Raw genomic sequence first — 22,928 nt, forward strand, 5'->3', positions numbered from 1 at the left:
AGCTCTGGCTGGGGATGGCTGTAACCACGAAACCTACGTGCATATTTTGAGCTGTGGACCTCACAGCCAGCTTGCCCTTTCCCTAGGGAAACAGCTGTGTGTTAAGGAGATGCTCCTAGGAAAGTTTTTTGGCAACCCAACTTTCAGCCCCAGGGAAACACTCATGTCCCTGGACAAGCTTTTCATCTCTGGGCCTGAGTGCCAAAAATGAAGGAGCTAAGAAATAAGTAAATGGAAAATTAAAATCCCACGGCATTTCATTGTGGGAGCAACAAAATGTGGGACTCCTGGAACAACAGCTGTGCCCCAGGCACCTCCACCACTGCTGCTCGACACCGCTGAGACCCACCGGCTCCCGGCCATCCGGGTGGGAGGGCAGCTGGGGACCGCCGGGGGACAAGGAAGAAATCCTGGCATGCATCCGGGTTTCTCCTTTCTTTCCTTCTTTGATGTCTGTGCTGCTGTCTGTAAGGCAGCTAACAAAAGCTCCAACAACTGAAACAACACACGGGGCTTCCTCAAAGCAGCCCCTTGTCTGAGGGAGCCGTACGGCTGGCAGCTCCGCAGCTGCTCGGCCCCGGTTTCTGCCCCACATCCCCGTGTGGTTATCGGTGTATCGAGACTGACCTGCAGGCTGACAGCTGGCCTCTGGCTACAGGAAGAGCTGCCAAAATTTCTGTTTTTATTTAATTGACAGACATGCCTCTTTGCATATCAACACCAGGAAGGTGTTAAAGCCACTTTCACGAGGAAAAATTTGGATTAATACAAAAAATATGTTTCAAAGGTAACAATATTTAATCCTTTAGTATGATTTTTCCTAAGTTCTTTGCTGAATTGTCACTGATAACATTGCAGTGGAAACATACCCTTTTCTTTCCTATGCCACATAATCTATTGAATTCCCCCAACCCTAAAGTTTGCAGGCAGTTTAGAAGCTAGGGCTTTTGTAACGTGCAAAACCCACACTTTCACTGGCCAGCTTTATTGCAGGGCATTAATATGCTGTCACTTGGCATCCTTTCTGGACAGCGACAGAAACCCAGAAGACGATTCCAGTTCAGTTTATGACACACTACTCACTACCACATCTGAGAACAGTCCACTTAAAAATCAGCTGGCAAGTGCCTGCTGAACCTCAGGGCACCTGAATGCCTCTCCCCCTTCCATCAGGATCAGATTTAGAGACTGGTTTGATGGCTTTGCTGTTTTAATTTTTATACCTAGAGGGAGAAGGGAAAAACACGAAGGATAAGGAATAGAGAGCAGTTTGCACAGGGTGAGTGTCAACTAGGGAAGAAACATCTTAAAAGGCTTATGCAATATTTCTCAAAGTAAAAGAGCAAAGGTAAACAACGTGTCCAAAAATATTGTTTCAAAGGCTCATGGCACATAAAAGTTGTCACAAAGCACTTTGGATAAAGCAATATTCAGAAGGCTAGCATTTCACATCGGAAGTTTTCCAAAACATTCTGCAAAGTTTAGCAAAGATTTCTGTCCGTGTGTGTCTCTCTAAGGCTCTGTGATGCCAGCAATACCAAGAACTGCTCACCCTGTCTCCAAATATAAAAGACACATCTTTCTGAAATCTGACTGTAACAACTGGAAAAAAAAAGAAACTTGGTCAATTGGGCTGCTTTGTACCCAAGCTTCCACACCAGCTGTATTTTACCATAATTGTATTGATTGAAATACCACCTGACTGGAAAGTTTCACAGGTCTCCAGTGAAATAATTATTTATTGGTTTATTTTTAGCATTTAGGAAATAAGAGATGTTCAGTGGAGCCTTCAACAAAACCTAAGTCAAAGGAAGGCAACGTCAGCAGGCTTTGGATGAGATCTCTAATGAAGCACACAACCTCCCACTACACAGGAGGTGTTCAGGCAGACTGGAGACAGAAGAAAAAAGACTGTAGGATACAGGGGTGGCTTTTGCTTCTCCCTAGTACTTTCTGCCTGCAGACAGTGATGCTCTGACTGGAAGACCCTGTCCTTCCAACTAGGAATCAAGCTACAAGACCCGGAGGTAAAAGCTTGTGTAAGATATTAAGTCTTGCTATTTAGAAACACCTTCATATATTGCCTCTAACTTCTATATCCCAAAGGATGAAAACTTTCTGAAGAGCAACAATTAAAATCTTTTCCTGTCCTACAATTTTTCCTTTATTTTCCTGCTAAGACTGCCAGCTAAAGCACTCTAGCTTAAAAAGTGACAAATCCTAATTAATCAGCACTGCTACACAAGCCAGCTAAATTACACTAATCAAGAAGTTGGATTAAGCAGAAACACAATGAAATTGTGTTCTAACAAACACTATTAAAGGCGAGCCCAGAAAGAAAGTCATCCATGTTCAGCATTGAAAATTAGTTGCCAAAAACCTTGTGAACTGAAGTCAGTCTTTGAGAGGTACATGTCTCTTCCAAGGACTTCATTTTTATGGTCACCTTCCCTTCTGGCCACAGGTTCCCAACTCATAGGTCAAACTGTGGACAGACCTGCAGCTACTGCTGAATGCCCCCACCTGGTTGCTGGGCCAAAACAGCGCCGGCTCTAAAGCTCACTGATTTAAGATTTGGTTTTGACTTCTCCTTACCTGGAGTACCACTGAAAACACCACCTGTTTTGGCAAGAAAACTAGAAGAGATTCAGCGTCATAGTGGTGAGCAGACCAACAATTTGAGTCTCAGCAGGAGCCATTCCTGTCTATTCAACTCCTGCTGGGCAGGAGGTGCAGACTGCCTTCTGATCAAGGAAACGGTGGCAGTAAATCCCAAAAGAGAACAGCGTCAAGCTCAGAGGAAACCTATGTTAGCTCCTGCCTCATGTCTCCCCTCAGCCTCTTGCTACTCATCTGCATGCCTGGGGAGGGAGATGAGGAGGGAGACAGAAAGGCGATGGCTTCACACGCTAGCTGCACGCGGTGCTGAGAGAGGCAGGGGGAGGAGGCAGTCCCTGCCACTAGGAAGCATCTGGCCCCAGGTTCTGCACTCCAGGGATTATTTAACTTTTTATTATTTTCTCTTCCCCTCCCACAGGTGATACTTTACTTTTCAGAGACTCTTATTCTAGCAGCTGACTACCAAAGAAGAAAATTCTAGAAGATAGCTTCAAGTCCATAGGTTAGTCCTTTTTGTTCTGTGTCTGTCACACTCACTCTTAGTTTATTGATCAGTGAGTACTGACTTGAAGAAACCAAAGAAAATCAAACCAAAGGTGGGTGGCAAGCCTCCTTCAGCATCTCCCTGCACCCCATAATGCTTGCTTCCAAAACGCACCCTCAAAGTACAGACAAAACCCCACCTCTGGCTGCATAAGGCCCCCTCTCCCTCCCTCCCCTTCAGGCACAGTTTCGCTAGAAGCAGGTGTGATGTTTTGGAGATGCTGATTACGTGCATCCCTCTAAGAGGCAATATTCATTTCTAGAAGTAGTTTGGTTTCTACTGACTCAGTAAGCCCTTCAGAGTTCACAAGATCCTTGTTTCAAAGCAGGGACAACTAGTACATCAGTTTACAGCTTCTTTCACCTTTTTTCTTTTTAATCTGCTGGCCCCAAGTCAGGGGATTCCAACAGCAACGGTTGGCTCTGGTCATGATGAGCTTGCAGTCTCAAGCAGGGCTATCACCCAGCATTTCCTCTGCAGTTTACAAGCAACACACTACTGAGCTGTGGCAACTCCCTTTCACAAGGTAGTTTTAACTCAGGTCTTGGAAGTAGGTTTCTGCCTGCACAACCTTTCTCCAAACTTTCTTAAATTTTCAGTTCACATCTTATAAATTTCAAAATGTTCATGAAGTAATCATGTTGCTTACCTTAGCTACAAAATGAAACAATTCATATCTATTATAATTCCCCTATTAAACTTACAGGTACATACATCTACACAAAGATTTTATATGCGTATTTACACAAAAACAGAAACTGTGGTTTCCATTTAATTTCTACATGTGTAATTATGACTCGACATTCAAAATAAGAGAGGATGAAGTCCCAAAGCCACAGCATTTGTGCCAAAGTAAATCCAGTGCATCCCCCAGAAACCAGCGTATTGCAGTGCAGATGAATGCAATCATCTGGTTTGCCTTTATCTGGTATCATTGTAGATACATGAAACATTCACTTCTGCTTCATATAAACAACAAAACCTCCTTCATTCAAATTCTTTCTCTAGTATAAATTTAAAATTCACTTTTAAGGAAACCCTGAACAGTTTAAGAAAAACACAACAAAGCTTAGCTTGCGTGTAAGGCTGCAAATTACTGAAGGAGATGCCAGCTGCTGGCTGTCAGCATTAACTCCTCCTGCAGACACTCAGGCTATGGAGCTGGGCTTGCTCTGGCCACAGTACTTCATGCAGGCCAGTCAGCAAGGGTCTTAACTAGGCATTGTGAAGAGTTAGAGAGGAAACCGAACAAAACATTGCACATGCACAAGCCCTGAGGGTACAGAAGAGGCTGGGGCGGGCCCTCAGAGGAAGGCTCTGGGGCATCCTCACAGGCCTGGCCACAAGCCCCAGGGGTAGCAAAGCCCTGCATGGAGAGTCTTGTATTTAGCTAATTACAGGCTCAAAACTGAATATGCCTCCTTGTTAGGACTTGCCAAATCCTTTCTACGCTTGGTTAACTTTCCTACAGGCAGCTTCCAGATTTTCTCCTTTAACTGAACCCTGGCAGGTGCCAGGAGCAAACACGCAACCTTGTGAAAGACCAACCATTACAAAACCCATTAGGTGCACCAGAGGCTCTCAAACAAAAGCAGAATAAAATTGGATACTCAGCAAGGCGTTTACTCACCCACTTCTTCACCTCCAGCAGCCAGAGGCTCAGCCTGTCTTCCAGCAGACTCCTGCAGTGGCACAGCTCCAGAGCAACCAACATGCACCCCCCAAAGATAAGAAGCAGCCAGGCCCACCACATGCCTAACACATTTCTAGAGCTCCCAGAGAAGCTTCAGCTCAACCACATGCACCCAGCTGCTGATTCTCCCCCAGAAGGGCCCACCTGAGCCCCAGCTGCAGGCACTCAGGGCCTGTCCCCCCCAGCCCTCAGCCAGGTGGGCACATCCCTGCCCCAGGTGTGGGGCTGATGGCCCAGAGCTGTGGGGAGACCTGGCTCAACCCCACCTGATCCATGGATTTTGCTGATTTGCCACTTTCTCCTGAACAACAGACAAGAACATTTCTATCATCTGGGGGCTAAAATTTCATCCGTCATATTGATTTCCTTTATCCAGGAACTAGAAACCTTAACATAGTTTGTTAGGTTAAAAAGTACCTCCATATTCACGCCCATATCCCTACAACATGTTCAGTTTACAATATTCCCAGCCAATATTGTGTAACTGTTTGTTGTTGTTTTTATTTTTAATTTTGTCATGTAGGCAATTCAAATCAGCTCAAAATTAATCACAATAAACAAGACAAATGAAAAGTGGATAGATGGTGTTTGCATGCATGTAACTTGAGCAAGTAACTTGCCCTCATCATGGGTCAGCAGCGCAACCAAGCACAGGACTCAGATTGTTCATATCCAAGTTCACATCGGACATTGCCTCTACAGATGCTTCTAGAATGACCAGCTGTTTACTTTAATGAAGTGAAGTAAAACATTTCCTAAAAAAATACTGATGTTTCACATTTGTAGTTCTAGTGCTTCATTTACCAGTGTCACACATGCACGGGTTACACAAACACAGACCAGGACAAAAAAGCTTATTTCCTTTTGTACTGTCAAGACAGTTCAATTTATTTCTTCTCCAAGGAACATGGGAGAATCTGTAAAAAAGGAAAAGTGCTGGAAAATGAGAATATAACCTTACATACACTGTTAGTCCTGAGTTTGCACTGGATGAATGCTGCAATACAATTTAAACTATCACATTACTGCAGGATTCTCTCTTTTGGCATAGTTGTAATACATCCATCATGACTACTGTGCCCACTGAAAGAAAACACCACAGAACCATGTTCCAAAGCCTCCAGTAAAAATCTAGAAAATCCATGGACCTTGCTGGACTCCCTAGAGCCCGGCACTTCACAGGGAAGGTGTTCAGGTAGTGATGACTGAAGAAGGATATGCAGGCTCCACATAAACAGGTATGTTCAGGTTGACATGGCTGGATCTCTGGGTAGCCACTTCTTCACTGTTTTATTATTATTATTTTTTTTTTTAATTCAGGCTATCACTACTATAACAACAGGGTTCTGTTTTGTTTATTTAACTGGACAAAGGAATTGACACTTTCCTTTCTAAATTGTCAGCTACTCACCATTGGACAGTTGGACGGTTTCCTGATTCATTCCAGAATGAATTATATGTCAGTGTATTGATATTACTACATAAAACTATGTAAATCACCCTGAGACTCCAAAAAAGGAAAGAGCAATTTAAACAAATTTGTGAGAGTGTACCCTTGTAACTGTTTCCTCAATGAACCAGCGGCCAATTGCTAAAAATAATATTTATAATAAATTAACTTAGTCTGTGTTTACCTATTGTTGCACAGGGGCAATCCCAAAGGGATCAGAATCCACTGACAGAGTTCTTAGCTTCACCACAAGAAAAGAAACACCTCAGTTATTCAGGAAGGCAGAACGAGTAAGTTTAACTGTAGGAAGCACATGAATGCTACTACTGGATCAAAGCTCCCTGAACTCACCTTCTGCAAACACGCACAAAGACCAACTTCCCCAGGGAATGTACACTATACATACAGGAGCAGAGACCAAATGAGAGATGCCATAGCAGAAGAACTAAAGGAGGTAGTGGGCATAGCTGCAAGGACACGGAGGCTTCAGACAGCTGGTGGCACCATCCATAGGGCGTAAAGGCCTGCAGGGGTTCATATGGTTAACTTGTAGCTCCTCCAAGGAGACAAAACTACGGAAGTGAACGTCTGCTTGTGGATATTTTAAACAAAAAATAAAACATATGGCCCTCTGGAGCTATGGTTGCTGTTTCTCTAACTGATATGTCACAGAGAACAGATAGCCTAGGCCTAGAATGACGTGGAAAAGTTTTATTCCAAGGAGCAATTGGAGAACAATTCAGGGAACTTTAAAACCTTTTTTTTTTTTTTTTTTTTTTAAAAGCTTCGACTTTAAAAGATCTCAGTTTAGCATAGCAGAAAACACAGAAGATGAGAATACTTGGAATACTTGTGTACAGTACCCAGAAACTATAAAAAAGCACAAAATGCCTTATCTGTATAAAGCAGCAGTTTCTTACCTCTGTGAGGAACATATCTGCAAATGATGGAAGACACCTTAGGACAAATAATTAAAACCAGCCTTTTGATTCGCAGATGATATTTTGTGATTCTACACATAGACCAGTAATGAGTGGAAAATTAAAACAGCAGAATGCGCTTCATTCAGGAAGCTGCCTAGAAAGATCAGTGATCTATTTTATAAAATCAGAACTTTCATTAAAAAATGTAAGCGCGTGGAATAAAACCACAGGTGCCATAAAGAAATCATTGAGGGCAGTTACCACATGATCTTCAAATTCATGTCTTGAAACTCGATGGTGAATGTTTTGCAGTACAAGTTCATTAGGTAGTATGGGGCCAAATTCAGAGCCAGTGTGTGCAGCCACGATCCCCTTGATTGCAAAACTGGTGTAGGAGCGCCCATGGCTCACAGAGGGCAAGGCCAGGAGAGATCATAAACAGTCATCCAGACTATGCCCTGCCAGAGGATAAGCTGTGCCTTAAACATCGCCAACGTTTAAAGACTTTTTCAACTTTTTCTTAAAAACTTGTGTAAGTGATTTTATAATGTTCTCAGGAAATGTACTGCGGGGCTTTGCAAAAGTTGCCAATTACTTCTTGTCTTGTGAACAGGGGATTTGGAGGACAACTTTTTTTGCTTTTTTCTTCTTTCCTGTCTTCAATAGCTTTTTTACAAATGTGAGTATTCCTTTGCTCGTTGCTTCTACAGACTAAACAAACCAAATACTTTCATTTTTTAACACACAAAATGATGTTGTCTAGCCCTCTCATCTTACTTGTCTCTCTCCACTGGATTCTTTCCATTTAGCCCCCAGCCTGCTTGTAGTGTGATGCCTGAAATTGGATATAGTATTCCAGCTCAGAGCTTATTAGGCCTAATTAGAGGAAAAGGTTATTTCATGTGCATTTAATGGGGAACTCTTATTTATTCACTCTATTATGAAATCTGCTTTCTCACCAAAACATGACATTATTGACCCATGACTAGCCTGCCACTCACTGGAATCTACACATCTTCTTCCTCAGAGTGACCTCCACTTCCAGATCTCCCCCATCCTGTTACTTAAGATGGATAATCCAAACTATTTTATTCATCAAGTAACAAATTATTTAAATAGAAGCCCTATTTACTGCATCCTCCTAGGTGACAGTGAATTGCTAACAACCCTAAGCACCAATCACTCTCATAGTTCCATTTAGGATATGCTTCCTGCATTGGGTATAAAAATATGAAAAACAGCCTTTCCCAGAAGTCCCTTACCAAAATCAAGACATGTCACCTTTGCAGCTTCTCTGTCCACACACCAGTTGTTCTGTCACGGAAGGAGCTATCTAATAGGATTTCACTCACGTATTTCCCTTTTTTTCTGAAATTGTGTGAGAAAAAAGGAGAACTCTGGGACTGAAAAACAGGTATAGGAACTATTTTCCCTCAGAATGAGCAGTAAAAAATAAATAAAATTATTATTTTGATTTGTGAAGATCTTCAGGATAATAAAAACTATGAAAACGACAGCAACAACTTCAAACCAGTTCTGAACTTTCAGAGTTTGTTCAGTTATGTCACAGTAAGGCTTGCATTTCTGAAAATACATTTTAAACGAATTTGTTTTAAGAAGGACAGTCTTTTTTTTATGAAAAGCTTGAGAAATCTCTGTACTTTATAAGGCGTCATAGATTCAGGTTAAATTTAATACAACTCCACATGTCTTCCTCTGGTCTACTGCAGCTATTGCCTTCTGTCGTTAATAGTTAAAAGCTCACTCTTACTAAGAGATGCTTCAGTCATACATCCGTATGACTTCTTCACATAGTCCTTCACACCAGCCCTATTTTTAGATCTTTGCTGAGACCACAATAGCTCCTAGATGCCTATAAGCTAATATAACTATCCTAAATTAAAGGCCCAATTATTAGTTCAATATATTGGTGCCATATGAGTCCTCCTCACCTTAGCCATAAACTGGTCCATGTTACCTTACACATCAAACAAGCCAAGGGATTGTGCAGTTGTCCTTATCCAATTATACTTCCTCTGTCTCCTTTAACAGAAATACTTTCTTCTTCCAGATAAACTCCCCACATCTAAGATTAAGACCCTGAATTCAAAAACAATGAAAACAGACCTTTGTTCTTCATTACACTTAGGTGAATTCTGGATCAGTTCAATGGTGAACAAAATTATCTCCCTGCCCACCACATTTTATTGAACACTCCCGTCCCGCATGCTCAGATAGAGCATGTATTTTTATGTGTAGGTTACATTATACAAAAGATTAGGGATAGTTACCTGCTGAACTAAGTTCTCATAAAACATATTAACACCATCCCATTAGACAACTGCTTAAACAGAAAGATCCAGGATTCACAAACTTGATGGAGATCTCGTAACAAAACCACTAAACATCACAGCTGTAATATACTCATCCAGATCACTGAATTTCATCAGTCAGATTTTTAATATTGTACTTGTTGATGTTACAAATAAAATACAACTTAAATATTTTATTTATAAATTTTTCATGTTTCCATGTAAAACCAGCAGTAGGTTTAAGGTAAAAAGAGCTTTGTGGAAGCAACAGCTTTTACTTTAATAAGATTCTAATTTTATAAGAATAATGTGTAAACATACACATACATGATTTCCTTTTGTACACAACTGTGTAGATTAGTTGATACAAATATAATTTATTATAGAAACATTTTTGTTTTTGCTACATGCAGTTCTATGCTGGCATCATGTATTTATTGATTAATCTTTCAAAGAGTAAGATGTGTGCATTTTGCATTCTATCCCCAGTATGTCCATTGCCAGCAGTGGACCTCCTGTTTAGAGAATCGAATTCACAGTGTCAGCAATCTCAAATTAAACTTCAATACCAGATTATAAATAATCAAAAATGAACGTGTCGTTTTCATGTCATAATTGCCAGATGCTCAAAGGCCAAGATCCAAGCCAACAAAAATCAGAGACAGTTTTCCCATTGACTTAGCTGGAATTCACCTGCAGTCCCCAATCACTACAGACTCTCGTTTTAATTCTTCAGTTTTATCACAACGTGAAGAGTTAAAAAGTGCATCGTATCAGAGCTTCAGTGTGAGAAGTAAAGCCTCTAAGTCTTTCTGGGCCTCTTTGTCCTGAAAGAAACAGACAATCATGCATCAACTCAAATAGGATAAATCCCTTGGTTTGCTAATACGTGCCTATCCACATTTCTTTACTAACAACAGACATAACACACAACTGGAATAGCCACAGAATGTACAAGACGTAAAGTAAGTTAATTTGTCAGTGATTGCAAAAATAAAGCATGAAGTAAAAACAAGAGCCAGATGGCAGCCCTCCTTTTACAGCTCTGTTAAAGCACTTAAAATGTTAGCCCCACATATCCTTCTCAGCAGACAAGTAAGCCTTTCAGCCCGGGCTACAACTTTTATTGGTGTAACTTGTATAAAGTACATCCTTGCCTTATACTTTATGCAAGCTGGTAACCTGACTGTGCAGTTTTTCTACGGGTACTTCTGTGATGTTTGCTAACGATTTAATATCCAACTAACAAGGAAACACTGGAAAAGGCAATTAACAACAAAGGTTAGATAGTGGCTTCAGTGTATAAAGCCATTGCTATCTGTACTCACCACCACGGAGTGACTGCAGCTTCAGTACCATCCAGACTGGTGTTGGTGGGCTCTACCTAATCTACTGGGCTCACAGAAGAGTGGAGCCAGTCAGTGAGCAAGGGGCAAATAACCTGCTGTGGTCAGAGCCAATACCATAATATATCTCCTATGACAGAAGGGAAAGGCTCCTTTTAGCCTGACAAGTAAATGCACAGTGTGCATGGGGCTGTAAACCAAGCCCAGCCCACAGAACTCTTTCAGAGGTAACCAGTAACATACATTTTGCCTATTCCATATATAACCAGTTACGAAAGGAGCACGTGCATAAAACTCCATTATTCTGCTCATTTTTGAAGTGTCCCCTGGGTATAATCCACTTGCTCTACTTGCTGCTGCAAAACTTGCAAAATGCACCTTGGTTTAAGTCCACGTTTCTAAAAATTCAGCACCTCATACCTCCAGGCTGGTAAGGGTCCAACCACCCAGTATATGCGCTCGTGTGCATTCAGAAGCGCAAAGCCAAGAGCACATGGACATCACAAATTTTGTGCAAGTATTTCTAATGACAGAGACCAGTATTCCTTTCCCAGATAATGCCACAAGCAATTCTGAAAGAAAATACTTCTGACAGACAGTGAAGTAATAACTGAATTTCAGGATCACTTCATTATCCAATCAACCAAAGAGCTGGAACAAAATACTGGATATTTTAAAATACATTTTACGGGTGAAGAAATCCCTGCTTCTCTTTATTTTGGTTAGTTGTCCATAATGTCATGGAGGAACAGAGAAGAATATTGAGATGATAAAAACCATATGCCAGACACGTCAAAATACATTATATTATTGGTCTGGATTAAGGCATTAATACATTAGCTGGATGCTTCTCTTGGAGTCATTGCCTTGCTCCCACTGGCAACAATAGGCTAAACTATCTGCCTAATCATTTATCAGAGGCCTTGGAAGGCACACACTGCAAAGCCAGTAAGCTCTTGCCAAAATACTCTAACAGAAGGAAACATCACACTGAATTCAGCACCCCTTAAATTCCACATCACTACAGGCTGCCTGGAGCACCAGCCCATGGCTTGCAATAAAAACCAGGAAACTCAAGATCTGTACCAATACATTCATTAATTTAAGGAAAATACACTCTCTTCTGTACTTACCACAGTCGACTTGTGCAAATTATGCCAAACTCCATTAAACAAAAAAGTAAAATGCCAGATACTGTCCCACGTTATTAAGAAAATGGTTTCATTGTATCTGGTCCTATTTTTTTTTTTTTTTTTACACTTTTCTAAGCCAAAAATAACGATGATGCAGGTTTTTCATATCTGAACAGTGTCCAGCATTTCATGGGTTGACAGATTTTACTCATTTTTCATGACACAGCTTTTTAAAATACAGCTCCAAGCAATCACGTGTAATTGCCCAATATAGTCCTTTGCTTCTAAGGAAAGAAACAAGGAGCTCTAGTGAGTTGCAAGGTCCCAAAACCATTGAGCAATCCTTCCTGAATCTCCCTCTGAGCTTAGGACAAAGAATGAAGCAAAACTGTGACTGTTCTAAGAACTAATTGGAGAAGAAACTGCAAACGTGCAAAACTCTCTGCTCTGGGTTGCCAGTTCTAAACAAGACTGGATCAGGAACAAGAAGTATAATCGTTACAAACTATTTAATGGACTGCGTTAATCGAGCCAGTGGCTTCCAGTCAATAATAATAACCCAGATGGTAAAAGCATTTTAAAAGTCTGTAATGGTGTTAAAAGCAAAGCTGAGAACGGCCAGGGAAGGGAACAATATTGTCACACTTGGAGAAGGTCCTTGCAGACCCAGAGTTATGTCACACCAGAAGGAGAGAGAAGCCCAGACCGCTGTTCATTGAGCCTGTCTCCAGTCTTAAGGATGAAAACTTCATTAATGTCAAAGCTTTATTTCAATTAACTGTAAAGGCTTGAAGTCCTATATTTGAACAACGTGCTTTCTCTTTGATTTCTGGGTCTGTGGCTTTCTAAAAATGAACAATTTTTGTTTTAAATTTGTTTATTTTAAATTTTTTGTTGTTTTTTTTTTTTTGTTTTGTTTTTCCAAGGACAGGCAGGCTTTGATCTCCCTCTAGAGTGCAGCAGGAAGAGGAAGAGGTGCAAGGCACAAGGAATGCAATGTATTTTGCGTCAGTCCCATTTGTTCCCCCTGAGGCTTAGTTCAGCGTTCACTAAATACCCAGCCATTTTCAACCTTGACTTTTTACTGTCAAGGCTTACATTTATTAAACACTTCTCATATAATTTTCAGAGTTGAACACAAGTTCAAATGTTCTGCTAACTGCTACACGAAGGGTATTCGGAGTTACAGGGTCAGTGACTGCATTTTCCCCTTCTCCTCTTTAGTTGCCATTCTCTTCTGTTTCATCATTCACAGGGGATATGCACAGGAAAAAAAAAAAAAAAAAAAAAGACCTGGGAGGCCAGGGGCTGAAGAAGGGAAGAGAGGGAGTTGAAAACAAGAGCAAGAGAGAAGAGATAGCTGGCAGGAAGAAGGGAATGTTGGCTTAACTGCATGTAGCCCACATTTTTACAGCTAATTTCTGCTAAAAAAATAAAAAAATATATCAATAAGCATACACACCGACATAAATGTGCATATACAACTTAAAAATATAGTGTATAAATGTGCATATAAAACTTAAAAAGCAATTAGAACTGACAGAAAGATAACGATTTTACCTTCCATCTCAGCTAATTATTTCCGTATGCACTAAGCACACTCAGCCCAGGCACTACACATGTGTGCACTTGTCGACAAAGTCCCAACTGTCAGCGGAGAACAGATAGACCCCCATGACCACCGACAGAATGGTAACTCCAGCCAACTACAACATAACTGCGCAGCCAGAGCCAAATCCCGAGCTGACATGCATCCTGTAGGGTTTCACTGAAGTCAGTGTGGCTGCTTGGTATATTAAATGTGAGGGCTGCGAGGGTGGTCCAAAGCTGTGCTCTGATATGTGGTAACAGAAAGGAGGTGCTGAGAGCCACCCCTGCTTTCGGGTACAGCTGTATCATTCCTTCACAGCTCCAGGAAAAACCCTGGGCTGTAACAAAAAAGGCTCCCTAACAGGCACAAGGATTGTTAATTAGAGAGCAATAGCTCTTGTGGAGCATATAAATCATATAAAGCTATATGCTATCCATTCCCAATGTCATAGTAGATTCTCACACACGGCGTGACTGTAGTAGGTGTTTGTTTGCACACCAAGGCATATGTATTTTTTTTCCTTCCCTTAGATACTTCAATAAACCAATACAATCTTTCACTTGCAACTTTCTGTATGACTGCCGTACATCCCAAGTCAGGGCGCTTTGTGTTCTTTCATATTTTTAGTATCTTCCTCTGGGGATGAACTGTAACTTCTCAAGGCTCCTAGGATCAAGGTAAGCACAGCTTTAAAATATGTAGTTGACAATAATTCAACATGTTCTGATTACACTTTGAGCAGACAGGAAAACACCCTTTCACACCCAGATGTCGAGGACTAAATAGTTCAGCTAGTTCTAGGACTGCTGTTGAACAATTACAAAATGTCAGATTTCCGTTCAGAATAATTGCTAACGGAGCAAAATTTTAATCCACCAGCAGATTCTTTTCTAATTTACAAGACCTGGTTGCACCCATACTCTGGTTTCCTTTAATTATTGTATGGAGCTGTTGGTGTCCAAAAGCAGATGTTCAGAGAGATGCCTGTTGAGGCTCTCCCTCCACCCTGTCTATTGGCCCCAGGACAACATGCTTTAAACTCCTGGAAGCTTGACGTCCCTCGGCCACTCTTCAAAACCAGGAAAGTAACTGCACACCTCTTCATCCTGCAATGCCTCCGAGAATCCTGCTCTGGAAGTACTCCTCCTGCACCGCCAGCAGGAGACCCGCTCCGTGCTCCGAGGAGCTGCCTGCCGAGCACTCCTGCTGCACGAACAGCTGTGCTAAAACTGTGCTGCCTTCCTCAGGATTTTGCCTCCAGTACTGCGTGATAAACTAGTCATTTAAACCACAAACTGTAATTCACTCGGCATTTATCAATGCAGGCTTTCTCCCTATGTATGAAAATACTACACCACAAAAAATAGCTTCAGCATTTTGGGAAATGGCTTTTGGAGGGAGATAAAGTATTAGCAGACAATGCAAACAAACCTTTCAGCAAGAACTTCAAAATGATGCAGATTGCAAATCAGCCCAATCACTAAGAGAAAAATACACTGATAAAATAATTTACAATAATGGAGGTCTCAACTTCTTTAAGCTGATCTTTTACAAATGTCTCATTTTTAGCAGCATTTTACAGTTTGAAATGTGATCTCTTTGCAATGAGTTTTTAAAAGGACTATTCCCTGAGCTCGAAGCACTCTTATTCAGTGTAAACTGAACCACAATTTAAGGAATAGCTTTTAATAGTGTTTTTTTTGTCATTGTTTTTGTGTTTTTTTTGTTTTTTTTTTTTTTTTTTAGCAGTTACTGTAATTTTTGACAAACAGTGCATCCACAAGAACTTTTAATTTGGGGTTGGTGGTAGCTGCTAGGAAGTTCTTGTTCAACTTCACAAACAGCATTAGCAGGAAAAGCAATAGTCCAAAATTCAACATGAACACAAATACGAATGCTTCCTTTATTGTGTAAATAAAGCATTATGGACTTCTGCTTTTGGATAGCAACGCACATAAAATCTAAAGGAATTAACATCCTCTGAAGACAGTAACATTTTGCACTGAGCAACATGTATAGTTTGATATATCTTAACAGGGGAAAATCAGGAAGATGAAAAGAAAATTCATAATTTTTACCCTTCTTTTAAAAGCAAATTAAATTTTTCCTCCTTAAATTCTCACTCAGAAGAACTGCAGCAACTTCAAATGAGATCTATTGGAAATATCACAGCAAGGTCTGCTACACAGAACCAGTCAGTGGCGGCTGGAGGAGGCATTTCTTGGTGAACTTGTATTGGAAAATTCAGGATATTCAAAAAGTCTGTTGTGATGAGAACAACTGATAGAAGCTGAAGTTTATAATAATCCGCTCTCACTTCAATCCCTTTTAAACTCCCATTCTTTTATTTACAAACAAAATTCAAAATGTGAATTAATAACCTGTGAAATTAATTATGAATTGTAAAAAAAAAAAAAAAAAAAAAAAAAAGTAAGAAAATCTTACAGGCATTATTTCTTCTCAACAGCTACACTCTTATTTAAACATTCAGCCACCATTCTTTCCCGTTATTACTTTTACTTCCTTCTCTTCCACACTGATTTCCCCAGATTTCAAATGTCACTGCGGCTGCAGGCAGATTCCTTACCAACCCTTACACTCCTGCCATGCTCCAGCTGTAAGAAGTGAATGTCAGAATGATAAAGTTCTCTAATATCTAAATCTCTCTTTCTTGTTACTTTTAACTCTGAATTGCCTTTATTTTTGTTGGGAAGGAAGGAGTGCTTTTTAAATTAATATTTTTAAAGTCACCAATAACTTTAAAATACATTCTTAGCTCCAGGAAACTTTTTATCTGCATTTTAAGTAAGACTTTTCAGTACCTCTCAGTGCAAACATTTATTTTGTAGTTTTAGAAGAGCTGAAAAGAGAAAACCAGGAAGAAGAAATTTATTGTAACGTAACTACTGCTTTTTGGATTTGTTTTTAAAACATGTCGGAGAGACCTGAACTTTGAGCTTTTAATGAATTAATCCACTACATCTTTTTCTCTGTTAGGCTGCTAATACCTCACTGTGAGCTCACTGGCCCTAACAGCACATATGGTTCATTCCCAATCCCCAAGCTCACCTCCAGACAAGAAAAAAATAGTAATTTCTTCACATTTATACTTCATAATTCTACATTTATATGTACATTTTCTACAAGTTCCTCCCCTGAAAATGCCAAACGATCTTTTATAAACAAGAAATTGGTGTCATCTACCTAGCTCTGTCAAATCACCTTATTCCACTCATGTGAAAAGCACTGTGTGTTTAATCAAGCTCAGACACCCACACACTGATTTTGTCTTTCTGAATATAAGAACATTCATGTTTTCAAATATATATATTTTTTCCAAATTCAAAGAAAGGTATTTTCCCATCACAGTAGTCCACCACATCTGGTTTTGACAGCCCTTTATGTAGCCACACTCAACGAGGCTCTGAGCACATAACAAAATAATGAGTCTCAGTAAGGGTAGTGCAAGTTCGATGAGATAAACAGAGCAGCTGTTACACACTTTGCAATAACTCACAGCAATGCTAAGCGTTAGGATGTCTATTTTTGAAGGGGTAAATGTTTCCCAGGACCCAGGGGTTATCCACCTGGACAGCAACCAGAGAAAAGCAGGACAATTTCATGTCCCATGCACCTCCAGCTATGTAATACCACCCCACAGTGTGACGGTATTTATGGCCAAGGAAGGACCATATGATTCATCGGAGGTTTCTGTTTAGAGTAGAGATGATGGAGAAAGATCTCTAATGTAGTGCTGTAACAGGAGTTTTGTTTCACAGATCTAATTTCTACCAAAAACACCATTTCTCTTGTATTCCCTTTCAAAAGAAAAAAAAAAATATATCACAGAATGGTTGGCTGAAAATGTGCCAAACTATGAAAAAAAATCACACTAATATTAGGATTTACAGGAGTCAGCCATTCAATCAGAAGTTGTCTCTACCTTGATTACTTCTTTAGTACCCTTTTACAAGTTTTTTGTTTGGTTGGTTGTTGTTTTTTCTTTTTGTTTGTTTTGCCTTTTTTTTTTTTTTTTTTGGAAGAATTAATTCTGTTTGGAAGCCACTGGAATGAAAAAGATATTCTGTAAGTGGTAGAAAATACACACGGAAAGGCTATTTGGATGCGATACAACATTCAAGACCAAAACCATCTCACTTAGCCTGCAATGTTACATGAAATGAATCCTAGACAAATGTCAAAGAAGTACCCTGAGTTAGACCAGCTGAGAATTTGACCTGGGGATTAAAATGAGCTATGGGCTATTTTACTGATGCCGAGTAACTCTAGTTCCCACTGAAGTCAACGGAAACTGTGGATGCTCAGAAGCAAAAAAAAAATAAATAAATTAAACCATTATCTACTATTATTTTTCATAGCTATGCTGCAGGGTGATTTGTATCATGAAATAGTACGTATTTCCTCACTGTGGCACCATTCCAGCAAGCATGTCTCAGTCTACAACTGATTTTATGCCTTTATACATATATATATACGTTTCTCAGAAAAAAATAACATTTAGAAACAAAGGAATTCCCCTGCCTGAAGAAAAAGATGTTTTAAAACAACTCACATGAGAAACTATGATTATACTTAGGAATGATGGGTTTCACATGACTGTGACTGCATCCTATGCTGCTGACAACCTTAAGATCCTGTGCTGTGGCAAACGGAAAGGAATCATCAAACTGCTGCTGAACTCTGTTTTCTATTCCAGACCACAAACCCTGCATTTCACATGGCTGTAGGCAATTCAGTCTCCAGCCATTACAGTCTCTTCCCTCCCTTAAACTAGCCTGACTAAATGTTATTCCTACATACAGCTCCAAGCTCTGAATCATTTCAGTTCCAACACATTTCCCCCAGAATTAACAGTTTTTCTCTAAACAAGTGAGACACGGTATTCTAATTCAACTGGGATTCATGGTAACAGTTAGCATTCAAAGAGTTTGTGTTCCAGATCTTTATTTTATAGTAATTCCCATATGTGAGCTTGGTGTTACCTTGTGCTGCCTGCTTTAATAAAAAACAAAACAAAACAAAACACAACACATGGTTGCTCCAGTACTGTGTTTTCTTAGACCCTTTTTTCTAAACTTAAAACAAAACAAGCGAATGAACCAAAGCAGACAAATCTGTGATATCTATAGAATTAGTCAAAACAGAAGAGGACTTTGTCTTGCTGTCATCTTCAGGTGGACAGAAGATTTTGGGTGCTGCTTGCTGCTGCTTCTTCGGTTCACAGACCAATATGATTCTTATTTCATCACCACTCTGCTTGCCAGAATACACACGCACCTCAAATTGCTCCCAAATTCCTGCTCTCACCTCTGGCCTGCTGGCACTTCAGAAATGTGACAGGGTGTTCCTTTTGGCAGGGACTAACCCCTGTCCCCAGGGTGGCCCAGGAAACACTGAACTCTGAGGACTGAACTGAGCTCACGTTTAGACTGATGCCGTTGGCCTTCAGAGGTAGGATTCACCTCCCATTAACTATGCAGTCTGGAAGTCAGGTGTCTCAGGTATGCATCTTACACGTGTCTTCACACCTAATCTCTCTCACCCACCAGGGAAACGAGTCAGGATGAGACACCTGGAAGCCTCTGTCTTTCCTCCACTGAGCGTACGGGGAGCCTCAGCAACTACCTGTGACTAGACACCAAAATTTTGTCCAGCTGCTGTTACCAAAGATGAATACAACTCTGTGTTATCTCTGTGCTTTTCCAAGGAGTCTGATGAACATGCTGCATGACTTCCAGTTCACTAAACACACACAGCCTTCTGCCCACCAGAAGTTTCTGCAATGCATATGTTTGAAATTGTGCTGGATAGCTACAGAGTTCATTGCGATAAGACCTGGCATGTAGTAGGTTAAATACAGAAAAAATAAAATAAGATGCATGAACACAGTCAAAGCAGATATATACAAAACAGGCTGAGTTCAAGCAATTGCAGTTGCATGCGCTCTCTCTCAAACCATTTCTCCTATGTTTTATGCAACAAAGGTAGAAAATAACTGATAATTCTGTAAAAACATTCTGTAAAAATGCACAAGTTGAAGGTACGTTTCAACAAAAGGTAAAGAATAAAGAGTTAAGATGTTATTATATCGTGTCTACATCAGTACGTATTTAAAGAAACAATGAACTTAAGCAATGATTGCTTAATTTATGATTGGTACATGCTCTCATTTGGACCAAAAACAAATGCCACCCAGGAGCAGCTGCTGGTGAGGCACGCAGTGGTCTTTCTTCTGAGTGGGAACATTTGACATAAACATGTTAGTGCTCCACACACAGCGCTTATTGTCAATCAAAACACAGAGCTATTTAATGGTCTTTTTCCTTAACTTCAAAGAACTCAATGGGATAGGGCCAATTCATCTCCGGAATCACCTCTCTCTCTCCCTACCACATCTGCTGTGCTCAAAGGGGGTCCCTTAGGCTGACAAAGCTCAGGTTTGAACTTGTCACGCTCTAGGATGGTAACACTTTTTCAGTCATAGGTCGATAATTATGGAACTTGCTTCTACATGAGATGAGACAGCAAGAGGGAACCTTCTTGCCATGACTTGGTTTACATTTGAGAAATTCAATCACTTAAAAACTCACAAATATCTCTAGAAACTTTGCTCGCATATACTAAAATACTCTAAAGGGTCTAAAAGAGAATCTAATAATCTCTTAGAATGAATTATGTTGCAGCAGATATAACAAAGAACTATGCCACTTTAATCACATTGTGGTTGAAGACAAAACCAAGTTTGAACAATTCATCCACTTCTGCTGCAGCTACAATCACACAGTGCCCACAGGCCTCGACACAGATCACAAAACAGAGGCTTTCAGGAACAGAAGTAGATCTTGTGGGACAAAAATCCCAAGTAATTTCAACTGAGAAAAAGTAGGTCTGAGGCAAAATTTCAGAACAGTAACATGCTCAGCGGCTATGGGTTGAATTACAAAGACTGCAATTCAATTTCTGACAGCCTCTGACACTGACACAGTCCCTCTCTCAAACAAAGATGATTTTTTTCTTTACAGCTGTAGATACAAACAACTGCAATAATCCAACCTAGAATGGAGGAAAAAGGAAGGTTCTGTGTTCAGAGGAAAAAGTGAAACATTATTACTGACAGTGTAATAATGGGTACCAAAGCAGGACAGTGGTCACAAGAGAACAACTTATCACTCTCAATACCCACCTCATTAGTAACTGAGAGAACTGACAGTGCAGAATCACAGTACTTCAGTGCATTGTTTTTCTGCCCAAGGTCTTTATAGCACTGAGAAGAAAAAACATTTTGTTTCCAATCAGACCACTGTAAGAATACCAGAGTCTACAAGCCATTAGTTTTAAAAGAACTTGGTTACCTTTGCCAAATACACATAATTGTATTTGGAATATCCTGGATGCATTTCTTCTGCCTAAAGAATAAAAAACAGGAAACAAAACAGACATAAAAACTGCATGAGGAGATTTACATGGTCCATGTAACGTTTTCTGTAATGCAGTAAATTTCCTCAAACATCAGAGTGAATCATCCTTACTGTGCACCACAATGTTTAGCACTTCCAAAAAAAAAAAAATCCCAAGAAAATTAAAAAACCAAACACTAATCCAGGCACACAAGTTGTTGATATTGCACACAAAAGCATTCTGTATTCTTTGGTCTCCTCTCTCTAAATGCTTACATGTAGTAAAGATACTGGAACATTCTATAGAACATTATTGGATTCATCCATTTACACAATAGGCTAAAAGACACTGCTGTCACTAGATTATTAATAATTATTTCCTCATCACAGAAATTAACACGCAACCAATCATTCACATGTTGAATAACTGATGCTGAACTGCATTCATCAATGTTTTAATTATTTTTCTGCACAGATCCGTATCTTCTAGCTCTAGCTCTTCACCCTTCTTTTTACATTAATATCTTCTGAAAAATTCAGGTAGTTTGAAAAGCTCAGGATCATCTTCCTTTTAAAACAAATCAAGGATGTAAAACCTTGATTGATGAGTACAAATATTATCAATTATCTAACTAACCAAGAAGCAGCTTTAAATCAGCAAATAGCTTTGGGGAGAGAAAAATTACATCAGTGAAACTTACTGTAGCTGCAATTCTTGAACCAAAAAAAATGCTGCTTTCACTCACTGTGTAATACCACACAATTGTCTTTTCGAAGGTAATTCAATTTCTGTTGCAGAAGTTGACTTAAAACCACAGCCATTCTGCAGTCCTCCATGAAATACCCTGAAGCTAAAGTATATATTTCAAATTATTTCTACCATCTTTGGATTTTGACCTTACAGATAAAATCTCTACACTGGGAAGATGGCAATGTATTGTATTCTCCAAAATTCAGAAAATCGTGCCATCTTTAAATAGACACAGAAAGAACATAGAAAATAAACAGTTTTCATAGTGAGGAAAAACATGTTTGTCCTTGGAGAAACTGACTGAAGGTAATTGTAATGATGGAAGTTTATGCTTTCAGTTCAGTAAAGTAAAAAAATTCTATGTAGCAGGCCCAGAGTTTGAAATGACTCATATGAAAGACACTGAAAGGCAGCTTCATTTTAGGCACATAGTGTTGTCTTACAACTGTGCAATCAAATAGAACAAGGACTTTTGTGACATTCTTTTCTACTTCACTGTAAAGGTCTTTCCTCTGTGTCATTTCAACCCCACAAAGAAGAAAGGCTTCTACTGAAATTCAAAGAAGAGCTCTAGATCAGAAAAGCCTAAGTGTCACAATGCCAAAGTTTTCTTTGCCTATGTTAACACTGTTGCAAAAGTGGACAAATGAGTAGTTATCACTAACTCGTTTCAATGGCTTATGTAACTAAACCATATCTATTTTGCATTAAATTCAGTAACTATTAACATAGCAAGTCATTGAAGATTTCTGTAAAACTAAAGGAAGAGAAGTGCTAGCCACTCATCTCCAAACTATTTTTAAAATAGAGAAGAAGAAAATATTTTATTATAGAGCTCTGTGGTGTTTAGGAGAACCCTTGATTTATAGCCACAGAACATAATCTGTTGAGCAGACATCTTGACAACAGTCACACACAGCAGCTGGTAAACAGTCACACAGGAAAACCCTTGGCTAGAACCTACCTTCAGAAAATTCTGCAGTGCTTCTTCTACTGTTGAAGTTGGTGGAGTCCCAAAGAGAGCAGCAGCTACTTTCTTTTCAAGCCAAGACAACTGAGCTACCTATAATAAAAATACAAAAGCATAAATCAAAAGCCCTTAGGATTGCTTCCCAGCTTTGGAGTGAATACTGTCCTGTGCTGCTGTA

The 22,928-nt window shown here is 39.8% G+C and overlaps 1 protein-coding gene across 2 annotated transcripts in view; it reads right to left on the reverse strand.

The window, feature by feature from the left end:
* Positions 1 to 9,720: 9,720 nt before the first annotated feature.
* Positions 9,721 to 22,928, reverse strand: part of RMDN2 (regulator of microtubule dynamics 2) — a 46,179-nt gene continuing 32,971 nt past the window's right edge. For both annotated transcript variants that reach the window (XM_032185735.1, XM_032185734.1), the window contains 4 exons: positions 22,745 to 22,843; positions 20,985 to 21,038; positions 20,816 to 20,896; positions 9,721 to 10,368 (listed from right to left, as the gene is read on the reverse strand). In XM_032185735.1, coding sequence (XP_032041626.1) covers positions 10,315 to 10,368; positions 20,816 to 20,896; positions 20,985 to 21,038; positions 22,745 to 22,843 — 288 coding nt within the window. In that variant the 3' untranslated portion in view covers positions 9,721 to 10,314. The remainder of the gene's footprint in view (positions 10,369 to 20,815; positions 20,897 to 20,984; positions 21,039 to 22,744; positions 22,844 to 22,928) is intronic.

Source organism: Aythya fuligula, chromosome 3 (genome assembly GCF_009819795.1).
Source record: "Aythya fuligula isolate bAytFul2 chromosome 3, bAytFul2.pri, whole genome shotgun sequence".
In the NCBI taxonomy this organism is placed as follows: Eukaryota; Metazoa; Chordata; class Aves; order Anseriformes; family Anatidae; genus Aythya; species Aythya fuligula.